This window comes from Corticium candelabrum, chromosome 21 (genome assembly GCF_963422355.1).
Source record: "Corticium candelabrum chromosome 21, ooCorCand1.1, whole genome shotgun sequence".
Lineage (NCBI taxonomy): Eukaryota > Metazoa > Porifera > Homoscleromorpha > Homosclerophorida > Plakinidae > Corticium > Corticium candelabrum.
Genome location: NC_085105.1, coordinates 869876 through 881046, shown reverse-complemented (window position 1 = coordinate 881046; position 11171 = coordinate 869876). Strand labels below are relative to the sequence as shown.

Sequence of the window (11171 nt, the reverse complement as noted above, 5' to 3'; positions counted from 1 at the left end):
CAGTCATACAGTCTTCAAATGCTGTCTTTTCATTTGGCAGTGAATGGCATGGGAATGTACATAGTTTTTGCAATGACCCAGGATATGTCATCATCTGGGTTGCACTTTATCCAAGTAGAACAGTTTGCTGATGCTGGGTTGTACTTGGAATGGCCCAAAGATATTATGGGACATAGGTACACACAGTGGGTCTCAACATCTTAATAGTCACACCAATGTCTTATGCAGGTCTAAGAAATGATAGTGATGCTGTAACTGGTACAGAATTTTATTATGTCACATTGTGTACGATGTTGTGTGGCTATAACACATAAAACTTTATTAAAAATCCAAAGGAAATTGTGTAAATGATATCACAGAGCGCTTGGTGCCATTAACAACGTCGAATCGCTCATACAAAATGCCTCCTTTAGTTGAATCAGTGAGAGGAACGATGTTTGAGTATCCGCCTGCTACTGGGCCATCGACAATCTTCAACTCACTCTGCCAGTTGTTACAGTTGTTTGTGCTCTTTCTAATTGTCAGGTTTTCACGTGCAATTTTTGACGCTGGATTAGAGAAATAGAATGCATCATTGATGCGTACTAGAGAAGCTTGGCATATCGGAGAGATGAGCACTGGGTCGTAGTGAATAGGTCCCCACGTCATTCCTCCATCATCACTTCGTGATATGGCTCTGCACTGACAATCATTTTTGTGTCGGTTGCGCATGTTGAGTAGTAGGGACCCGTTTGTAAGCTCCACTACTTGAGGCTCGTCCATTTCAGGGAGTTGTGTTTTACTCAGTTGAAATGTCTTGCCGTGATCATCTGAATACCAAACGAGATCTCGCACATATGCACCATAGTGACCACAAAACACGAGCCTGCCAGCATATGTCTAATACAAAACAAAGTACATAGTATTATTGGTAGACAATTTTGTATACAATGTATGTGTATACAGTATGTGTGAGTTGTATTGCTCCTCCTGGGCCGGGCAAAAGTCCCCTATTTATTCCTAGCACATTATCCATGCTTTTCAGTTGTGACCATGTTAAACCATCATCTGAGGAGATTATCTGCCCATTGTTGTTTCCTGGATTACATTGATGCGTTGTGTTGTCATTGGTAACAAACTGCAGCAGTGTGGTATTGGTCATATGATCAAAGACAGGTTGAGGATTGGCAGTAACCAGATGCTCATCACTCAAATTGATTGGTATGATCTAGGCATAAAGACAAAAAATTACAATATCTATAAAGCACACAGCTACTAGTGGGCAGGATCGAGCTAAACACACAGCACGCAGTAAATATCTCTACTACATGTACTTTACTCTCATCACTGAGTACCTGCAGCTTTTCCCAAGTGTTTCCTAAATCTGTACTTCTCTTCATCACTATGAGCTTCCTGTGGCAATCACTGCTGTCATACACTCTTCCTTCAGCAAATGCCAGCAGTGTTTCTTTATTGGTCTGTACAATAGCTGGAATGCGGTAAGTGTTGATGTTTGATTCGCCAGATACAAACACATCGACTGCAGTTAAGTTGTTGGCACACAGATGGAAGAGACGATTGAGTTGGTCGCGAGAGTCTGGACAAGAGCAACTCTCGTCCAACGCTTTACATATCCAACCAGCATTACTCAATGATGCGTAAACTCGAGAGTTAGCACAGGCTCCGGATGAGTGAGTATGGAAGCAAGATAATCGAACAATCTCACTTGAACACCACTTGTCGAGTACTGTAACACACCCCTTCGGTGTTGCACTCTCAAACGTTTGTTTGGACAATGTTGCAAGAGTAGCAGTTAGCAAAAGCAGCAACAAAGACCAGCAGACCATCGTGTGATTAAGGTGAGCTGCAGAGTCACGTGCACGTGCATGCACAAATGGTTGCAATTGATACAGTTTATAGATATAGAGATAAGTTTGGTCCAACACATTCGTAGAAATACGTTAAAATTAAAAAAATAAACATGAGACTACAGCATTCTGGCACAAAATTGGCTACTATAGGTTGATACACAATTATTAGATCTAGAGCTCGAGGCTAGACGTAGTTGCAATACTGAGATTGTAGTAGCAATTAATATTTCAACTATAAATTACTGCTACGTATACTTTGTGTGTTGCTCGTATTACTGTATAACTTCAAATAACTAAATTATTAATTACTTCCAGTGCGTGACACATCGACGGTCATTATTACATACGGGTCTACTCTTTATACGGGTAGTTCCTACGGGAATTGTCTCTGCATAGCAACAGCGCAACGGTTGCAGACAATGTCGGAGATCGACCTCATCGAAGGGACGGACATTCCAGTTCTCAACGACCACAACAAGCTCCTTCAATCACAGGCAAGCGCGTTTGATGCACTAACTCAAGCATTCCGTTAGGCCTAATTTAACTGCAACTGATTCTCTCTCTAGATTCAAGAGAAAGAGAAGAAAATCAACGCTTGCGAAGCTCAAATTCAGGAACACGATGACAGAGTACAAGCGTTAACTGATCACTCAAAAAACGTTCGTCAGGAGTTGCAGCACACGCAGGTAATTGTTGAATGAACGAGTTTATAATGAATTTCAAGCAAGAGGTCTAATGCAAGCACTGGTGTGTACTGAGTTATGGTATCCGTGAAATAGTCGGAACTTTGTATATAACATATAAATTTAGATAATGTAACTGAAGGAAAGGGTCTGGCTATAGCTGTCTTTTGTTGTATTTTGATGTCAGGCCGTTTGTGATGCAAGGAAAAGGGAAATTGAAACAGAAGATCATATGAAACAAATAGGTCAGTAAACAGAGCAGATGATTTTTGACTAGTCGTTTGTTTTTATACAATACTGCATGGCAATCTGTATGTGTATTGTCATTTAATTTATTTTGTTGGTTGGGTAGTTGTCCTCAACTGTTTGTCCGTCTGTCAGTCTGCTTGCCTGCTTGATGAACTGTCTGTTGTGTACATTAATTTAGTGTAAACAGCGTTCAGTTACTTTCATTAGTTCAACAGTCATGATTGTGTTGTTCTTGTCAGTATCTATCAGTTGATATGTCACAATATGTTTTTATTTTGTCACCTAATTTTTAAGAGATTGATAGACCTATATGTAGGGAATGTTGTCATTTACAACTACTGGTTTGTGTATCAATATGAATTGTTTAATATTGTTGACTAGCTGAGAGAGAAGAAGGACGTTTGAAGGCTGAGAAACATCGTGTAGCAGTAGAACTCACCGACCTTCATGAAAAGATGAACAGTTATGAAAACAGTATTTTTAGAACAGCGCAACAAATTGAACAGATAAAGGAACAAATGAAATGGGACCAGGAGGCTCTAGATCAGTGGATAGCAGTAGCAGAACGGAGAGACGAGGATGCCATTGTTCTACAGAAATACACAAGAATAGATGACAGCAAGACAAAAGTGAGATTTTATTACTTTTTATCTTTATCTTATGGCCATTCATGATTGTTGAAAACTCTCTGTATGCTGTTTGTGTACTTTTTGACATTTGATTTGAGGCATTGATGCTCACATTGTGATGCTTGTGTGTATACAGGAGTTACAGTTGCAGCTAGAACGGTTGGCTGGTGAATCTGATCAGAAGAGACATGGCTTAGACTCGACAGTTACGGATGTGTTGACGACGCAGATTGAGTTAGACAAAACAGCGGACTTGTTTAGACATTCTCACCAGCAGCGAGAGACACTGATTGAACAGTGGGAACAGACAGTGAATCAAATGAAGAAGAGAGATATGGAGATCAATCAGACTGCGCAGGTGCTTGTTGTGTGTGTGTGTGTGTGTGTGTGTGTGTGTGTGTGTGTGTGTGTGCGCGCGCGTGTGTGCATGCATGCATGTGTGTGTGTGTGTGTGTGTGTGTGTGTGTGTGTGTGTGTGTGGTGCGATGGCTTAGTTGGTTAGAGAGTCTTCTATGGAATGTTCACATCCGGGAACTTGCAGGGTCTCAGGTTCAAGTCACAGTGATGGCGAGCTATGGCATAATTTCCTTGGGCAAGAAACTCACACACAATTGCCTCTCCCGACTTAGGAGTATAAATGAGTACCTGGCCATTGACTGGGGTGGCAAAGGCCCACGACTGCTACAAAGTCCATCAGCCATTGGGGTCCAGGTGGGACTTCGGGTGCCCACACCACAGTTTGCACCACAGTTTGCGTCACAGTTGGTGCTCCTACAAGTACCTGGCCAGGCTCCAGGAGATTGCTTAGCACAGCCCATAGCTCCTGCATAGTGCACAGGAACCCAGCCGTAACCGTAACGAATGGTAGTTTCTTATCCATTTGCCATTTTGCCAGTGTGTGTGTGTGTGTGTGTGTGTGTGTGTGTGTGTGTGTGTGTGTGTGCGTGCGTGTGCATGTGCATGTGTGTGTGTGCACATATGTGTGTGTGTGCCTATTTGTGTGTGTTCTTCTGTGAGTCTTTTTGCCATCTTACATACTCACTTTTTTGTGCATGTATCTTCCATTACTCTACTGAAGGACTTGACACAGCTAAAAATGAACCAGCGAGAATTAGAAGCTGCACTTCATGAGAAACAGGTTTACTTCAATTAAGCTATTACTTGAACACTCACATGAACACAATTTGAGGATGTGTTGTTGTTCTTTTTGTAGGCATTTCTAGAGAGCGAAATTAACAACAACCAAGAACAAGACAAACAGATTGGTCTCACAGAGAGGCAGGTGGGTGAAACCTAAACAAAGACGATAAATAGTTTAGACACAGAGACTATATCACACAAGATTATGACTTTGATGTGAAAGAGCATGGTGTCTATAATACATGTATCTGTGTTGAAAGATGGATAGATGACATAGATGCAATAGTGAAAAAGATGTAGACGTGTTGTGTTGACAAGCAGATGCATGCATAGACAACTGCATCATAATAAGTATTAACTAAAGCATGGAAATGAATTTTGCAGTAAGGTTAAAGGAGAACTCTCACCAAATACTAAAACTTGTTGAAGAAAGATGCAAGGCCTGGTATCTTCCTGCAGGAAACCTACAGTCCAGACAGCCACAGAAGCAGAGAATCGGCAACGAGTTGTTCAGACGATTCCTCGTATGTACGCAAAGTCTTACTCTCCCGAAGCAACTACTTTAGGTTTTGGTTAATAAATCACAACTTGACACCATATGTCTCACAATCCTTACCTTGAAATGTGCACAGATATTGGTCTTCCTTGCTAACCAACAATCAGAGTTACGCATACGCCACATACGGGTACTAAACACGCCTATGCAGGTAATTTCAATGCTTTATTTCTTTGTTACGGTAAACTTCTGCAGTAAACGATTGTAAAGGGTTGTGTCATGAAGTGACAGCTTTCATCTGAGAGATAGTTGATTTTGGTGAAAGTTCTCCTTTAAGGGATACAATTAAAGAATATAACAAAGTTGTTATGTCTCATCTTAATTTCAGTCCATCTATGTATTTATCTATTTGTCTGTCTGATACTCATTATAGGTTGCTAAATTAAGGTTAGAGTATCAAGCAGCTGAAACATCACAACTACAATTTCAAGATGAGGTTTATAGCTTTCTGTTGTGTCTAATTGTTGGTTCATCCATAGCAAGCTCTGATTGTTTGTGTAGCTGGAAACCCTAAAATATTCAGTGGAGAGAACAAACACAGATCTGCAGAGCACACGGGCTGAGGCTCATCAACTCAAGCAGCAGTTGAAACAGAAAAAACAAAGGTGCCATAGTACTATCTTGCCAGTCGTTTGTGCAGTTGTGAAAATATGCTGGTATAAAGATTATGGCTGCCATTTGTATATATATATTGTTGATGATGTTTTTGTGTATGTGTTACTTTTGTTGGTTGTGTTGACTGATTAACTGCTTGCTTTGCTTCAGACTTGAAATCATTCATGAAGAACGCCTTTATTCTCAAGAAACATTGAAGAAGATGGTGCACATGACATTGTCCGCTGAAGAGTTCAATCAGAGAATGGAAGAGAAACTTTCTGCAAACGAAAAGCTACTACAAGAGGTGCAGAAAACGCTGGAACAAAAGCGAGAAGTACAGTTTCGACAAACTCAGCAACTTTATGACGTGAAAGAGAAGGCAACGAATGCAGAAGCAGAGATACAGGTAAGTGTAGGCTCCAAGCACAGCTGGTTACTTGCTCGGCTTGCTGGCATTAACAGTGACAGTGGTTCAATGTGCTGCAACAGCTGTATTTGTGTAGGGTAATCGTGCTGCTGTTAGAAATCTCAACAGCAAATTGAATAAGGTCGATCAAGAGTCGTTGAAGCAACAGGAGCTGATCTACAGTCAAGTGAGTTTTTGTGATTGCTGCTTGTAGAGAAACTTGCTGTAACAGGTTTGTTTTGTTTTATGCTCAGGATTTCCAGCTACAGCATTTGGAGCGGAAAGTAGCTAGACTGCAAGGCGAGAGAAGCAACGAGGAGAAAGTGGCTTTGAATTTAAAAATTAAGGCAAGAGACGTCAAATGTGGCTGCAAGTTCAACAATAAATTTATTTATACAGGAATTGGCAGCACGCTTTGATGAGCAGCAGGCAACGGAGACAATGTTGCAGAACCAGCTAAAGAGATTAGGGGTCAGAAGAGGTCAATTATACGCGAAGAGATGTATGGATAGAGGATATACTTGTTGTGTAGGATGACCTGCGACGTGCAACACGTGGCCTGGAGAAAGCAAGAAACGAGAAGTTTGATCTTACGAGCAAAATAGGTGAAATAAGATGTTAATGGTTTTTGTGTTGTTTTGTATGAGTTTAATGAAAACAGAACACTGAACTTTTGTATTACATATTGAATCTTTTTAATACGTTTTGCTACAGAGGAACTTGAGTTGCACAACGACAGCTCACAACGTGAACTGAAAAAGGTCGAAGTGGCAAAGCAAGATCTAATGGTGGATGAGAACATTTTGAAGCTGGAGATCAAACAGTATGTCTTATGAACAAGATCAAACCAATTTTTTAGTTGACTGCATGCACATCTTTGTCATTTCTGTTTGTAGGCTTCGTGATATCCTCAATTCGAAAGCAGATGTTGTGTTGTCTCTTGCAAAGAGGAAGCTTCAGCTGCATACAGTGGGAACTGTCATTCAATAATGGAATCAGATGTTTAGTCTAATGGTTGTTGTGTGTTGTGCTTGTTAGGCTATGACTGAACGGACACATGAAATTAATGTACACAAGGACATGCTGCAAGCTCAAATAAAGGCTTTGGACACAGAGAGGCAGAAACTAAGGTGTTACTAAGTGCATTGGTTGCAACAGACAAATAGACACGCATGCGCGCACGCACGCACGCGCACACACACACACACACACACACACACACACACACACACACACAGAAGGTATAGGTTTTAAACATAACTGCTATTTTGATCATTATACTGCAAATTTGTATTTGTATTTGTGTTTGTAGTGCTGAAGTTCATGACAGATTCTCTAAGATAGACAAGCTGAGAAAGCGATATGAAATTGTGATGATCTCAATGGCACCACCAGAAGGAGAAGAAGAGCATTCACAGGCTTATTATGTAATCAAGGTAGGAATGAAGACTAATAGTGAAAACAGTAGTTTTACTACCAAATTTATATGTGATAGGTTTAGCAAAGGCAAGCTATATACTAGTATTTTGTATTTCAGGCAGCACAGGAGAAGGAAGAACTACAGAGGACGGGAGATGAATTAGATGCAAAAATTAGAAAAGCAGAAAAAGAAATAAGGTGTGTTTGTGGAAATCTCATTTTACTGATTTTCTTTGTCATTTTATTACCATTTATTACAATACAAAGTTTAGTATTTAATTGCTTTTGACTGAATTTGTGTGTAGAGCATTAGAAAACACACTTAGGCTAATGAATGGAAGCAATGAGACATTCAGAAAAAGTCTGAATCGAGTTGACCATAGTAGTAATGAGTTTCAAGAGAAGGAACAACTGGAAGCGAACCATCAGCAATTGTTGGACAAAGTGGTATACAAGAGAAAGCAAGTCAAGAAGCAACGAGAGGACCTACAGGTACGGAAGGGGAGATTAACTTGCAGGAGTTTTGTTTAGTTGCGTTTTGTTAGACGATGGGAAGAAACCTTTCTACTTTGAGTAACGATGAACATCAACTTCTGGAAACTATTGAAGAAAAGCAGGTTTGTCGCTAGCGGTGTAGAGAAACGTAGCACATACATGTATGTGATAATCAGTTGCGTGCACTCCACCTTTCTGTCACTGTCAATGAAACTTAAATGTGGCAGTTGTACGTACATTGTGTACAGTTGTTCTCCAGAATCAAATATGCTGTGTAATAGGCTGTGGAAGGTCATATGAAGAAGGACTTAGTTGATCAAAAAGCCAAGAAAGATCGAGTTCTACGGCAGTCATCAAAGCTCTTGCAAGAAATTCTTTCTTCTTCATCAAAGTCTGTGGCTGGAACTCAGGTAGATGATGTCTCACTTATTTTAATGGATGATTTGCAACTAATGGAGTTGTATAACTGTAATAACTATAATAACTATAGCGTGATATTGAAGTGAGACAGAAGAAGGAATTTGGAAATAGTGTGATGCAACAGCTCGGCCAGGTGGCAGCTGAAGCCCCCGACCTTGCCCCTTCGATTCATCTTCTTTGCTCTCAAGCCGGTCTACCACCTCCCCCTAGCCCTTTGGGCTCTGGTCGTTTGACATCAAGTCGAGCATCTTCAACGCGGACTAGTCAAAGTCAAGTAAGCATTGTTTCATCGAGAGCTGCATCTCGTACAATTGGAATGACTCCAATGGCAATCAAAGAGGCATTAGCACCAACAGGTAAGGCTTTGCACTATTTCGTTTTAATACAGATTTGGCTCCTGCTCTAGATGTAGCTAAAGTATAACAATTTTTTAATATTTAAGTTTATTTAGTGTTTCTAATTGCTTTTTTGAAATCATTGCTTTGTGTCTTAATTAAGGCTGGTATACATAGTGATGTATTGTTCTTTGTATATAACAGGTAGATTGACTGGTGATCATTTTACAATCACTTATTGTAGCTATTAGAGGCTTTCATTGAGTTTTAAATAGAGTAAATTACTTTTATAGGAGTATAGCAGTAAAGTTAATTTTGGAATGATTTCTGTGGAATTCCTAAAATGTAGTTATTTTAGGCATCTCACCACAATCGAGTGGCTTTGTTGCTCAGCATAGAACACCTGGATCTAGAGCAAGCTCAGCTGGTTCTAGGGCGTCGTCTCGTGCCAGCAGTGCAGCAAGTCAAAAGGGTCTGGTACCAGCTTAGTTGCAATTGAACTAATTACGTTTAACACCATAGATCTATCTTGTAGAGTTGTACACTTGTAATGATCAATGAATAAACAAAAACTGAGTTAGGATATATCACTAATTAGGGTAAGTCTGCATGACTTTCTCGCTTTCTTTTGAGTACACATGATTCTAGCTCTAGGATCATGATGTGATGAGAAATGCGCGGTTGAGAGACTATATAAATAGAGATTACTGTGTTTGTAGTGACGCGGTCAAACCGACTACCGTTGTAAACACTCAGCATTTTAGAGTAATGAGATGACGGTCCGCATGACGCGGTTGGCACGGCGTGACCCGGCCACGAGTGCATCACGTACCGAGAATAATTTACGAGATTGGTGTGGCACCGTTCCAAACCCTGTGAGATGCATTCTGTTCTAATACACCCGTGAGCATGTCTACGTTACGAGAGCCTCTATGGACGCGAGATGAGTTGGAGCAATTCTGGTCTGTGTTTGAACCACAAATCAAGAGGTTGCTGAACGGTGATCTAACATTGCCTGATCCAGCGGCAGGTCTAGATCTGATGAGCAGATCCGGTGGAAAGCGTCTGAATGACAAACTAAAGACGACATACATTTTTGGAATACACACGGACCTATGGAGTGGGAGATACAGTCGAGCTGTTGCTGATTTCAAGGCTCTAGCAGCGTTACTAGGTAGAAGCATGTCTACAGATGATCATCTCCATGCTCTCAAGCTTATTTACTTGCAGCCTTACAGGTAAGTCCTACATAGAAGCCAGAGACGTCACTAAACATTAAATGTAGTAGAGGTATAGATAAAGAACCTCTAGAGCTTTAAACTTGAGCAGCTCCCCCCGCCATTCCCCAGACTCTCTCTGGCGAGCTAGGATTGACAATCCGGGGAATGACGAAGGCGGGGAGAAGACTGGCTCGAGTCTACTATGAGCCTCTAGATAACTGCATACAACTACAAACCCATGCACATATATGGCCAGTCACGCACACATATAGCCATGCAATTCAAATGGTTTACATGGCAGTTGGTCTAGGAGATGCTGCCTAGAGAAGTCTATGTCGATCGTGATCATTAGCTAGGCTAGTATAAGCATGCAATCAGTGCAGCACATGCAGTGTCATCCAACGTGGGGATGTAGCATATTGGCGTATACATGCAACATTGCGCTTCTTACCATTCCAAAGCTATTGAGCTTAGTTGGCAATTAACTACTGTCCATACACCAGAAAGGTTAGCTACCTGTATTTGATGTTTTAGAGTATACGTAAGATATAATAACTTAGCAAACTTTTTTTATACTTATACTAAAGCCTGTCCTACTAGAGAGCTAGTTTCCGCAGGTAAGGTAATTAATTGATAGGTGGATTGTCATCATCAGCATGCATACCGGTCTATTTCCCTTCACTAACCCACTGACATTTAGTTACACGCTAGACCAACCTACAGTGTACCACATGCAACTACTGCATATGAAATGTCATTAATTAATTAATTTGTTGTGTATACTTGCAGGCAACAAAAGACGGCAAGAATTCAGACGACGTCCTTCTACTAGACTTGACAAGGCCCAGCAAGCTGTTCAAGTTGCCACTAATTAACAACCATTGGATGATGGAACTGCAACTTGACTTAATTAATATAACTTAATTTCCTAATGCAATATTTTAATTAACAAGGCTAACTATTAAACTATACTTTCATAAATGTATATTATTTAATTAGGCTAGAGTTTATTTGTCAAACCGAGGCGTTTCAAATATACCGAAAATGAATTCGAAGTCAACATGTCTTCTACCCAGACATCTACTTAATTACATCTACGTCCACATACTGTGTACTGTATGCGTAGCGTACATACGATCAGACATTCTGCGTCGCCACTAGAAACCGCAATG

The 11171-nt window shown here is 40.6% G+C and overlaps 3 protein-coding genes across 3 annotated transcripts; 2 read left to right on the top strand and 1 right to left on the bottom strand.

Annotated features, from left to right (window-relative positions):
- Positions 1-167: 167 nt before the first annotated feature.
- Positions 168-1949, bottom strand: LOC134196146 (sialidase-1-like). Its single transcript, XM_062665213.1, has 3 exons — positions 1335-1949; positions 944-1207; positions 168-879 (listed from the first exon to the last, which is right to left on the bottom strand). The coding sequence occupies exons 1-3, from the start codon at positions 1824-1826 to the stop codon at positions 322-324; spliced, it is 1314 nt and encodes a 437-aa protein (XP_062521197.1). The 5' UTR covers positions 1827-1949; the 3' UTR covers positions 168-321.
- Positions 1950-2252: 303 nt separating this feature from the next.
- LOC134196628 (coiled-coil domain-containing protein 39-like) lies at positions 2253-9362 on the top strand. The gene is made up of 24 exons (XM_062665824.1): positions 2253-2344; positions 2417-2536; positions 2721-2778; positions 3164-3411; positions 3548-3769; positions 4490-4549; positions 4625-4693; positions 5481-5543; positions 5609-5712; positions 5873-6110; positions 6208-6297; positions 6365-6457; positions 6510-6581; positions 6643-6715; positions 6825-6933; positions 7007-7079; positions 7149-7240; positions 7423-7546; positions 7648-7727; positions 7835-8021; positions 8075-8146; positions 8306-8434; positions 8515-8800; positions 9138-9362. The coding sequence occupies exons 1-24, from the start codon at positions 2270-2272 to the stop codon at positions 9266-9268; spliced, it is 2868 nt and encodes a 955-aa protein (XP_062521808.1). The 5' UTR covers positions 2253-2269; the 3' UTR covers positions 9269-9362.
- Positions 9363-9505: 143 nt separating this feature from the next.
- LOC134196629 (uncharacterized) lies at positions 9506-11063 on the top strand. The gene is made up of 2 exons (XM_062665826.1): positions 9506-10017; positions 10789-11063. Exons 1-2 carry the CDS (start codon positions 9689-9691, stop codon positions 10829-10831), a joined length of 372 nt encoding a protein of 123 aa, XP_062521810.1. The 5' UTR covers positions 9506-9688; the 3' UTR covers positions 10832-11063.
- The last annotated feature ends 108 nt before the right edge of the window (positions 11064-11171 follow it).

What these genes read in the sequence shown, in the direction of transcription:
- LOC134196146 (XM_062665213.1), bottom strand. Translation starts at nt 1,826, where the DNA reads ATGGTCTGCTGGTCTTTGTTGCTGCTTTTGCTAACTGCTACTCTTGCA. An exon ending in ACACTTGGGAAAAGCTGCAG is followed by an intron (nt 1,208 to 1,334) that starts GTACTCAGTGAT and finishes CTTTATGCCTAG; the next exon opens with ATCATACCAATCAATTTGAG. An exon ending in CAATACAACTCACACATACT is followed by an intron (nt 880 to 943) that starts GTATACACATAC and finishes GTTTTGTATTAG; the next exon opens with ACATATGCTGGCAGGCTCGT.
- LOC134196628 (XM_062665824.1), top strand. Translation starts at nt 2,270, where the DNA reads ATGTCGGAGATCGACCTCATCGAAGGGACGGACATTCCAGTTCTCAAC. An exon ending in ATGCAGAAGCAGAGATACAG is followed by an intron (nt 6,111 to 6,207) that starts GTAAGTGTAGGC and finishes GTATTTGTGTAG; the next exon opens with GGTAATCGTGCTGCTGTTAG. An exon ending in CTTTGAATTTAAAAATTAAG is followed by an intron (nt 6,458 to 6,509) that starts GCAAGAGACGTC and finishes TTATTTATACAG; the next exon opens with GAATTGGCAGCACGCTTTGA.
- LOC134196629 (XM_062665826.1), top strand. Translation starts at nt 9,689, where the DNA reads ATGTCTACGTTACGAGAGCCTCTATGGACGCGAGATGAGTTGGAGCAA. An exon ending in ATTTACTTGCAGCCTTACAG is followed by an intron (nt 10,018 to 10,788) that starts GTAAGTCCTACA and finishes GTATACTTGCAG; the next exon opens with GCAACAAAAGACGGCAAGAA.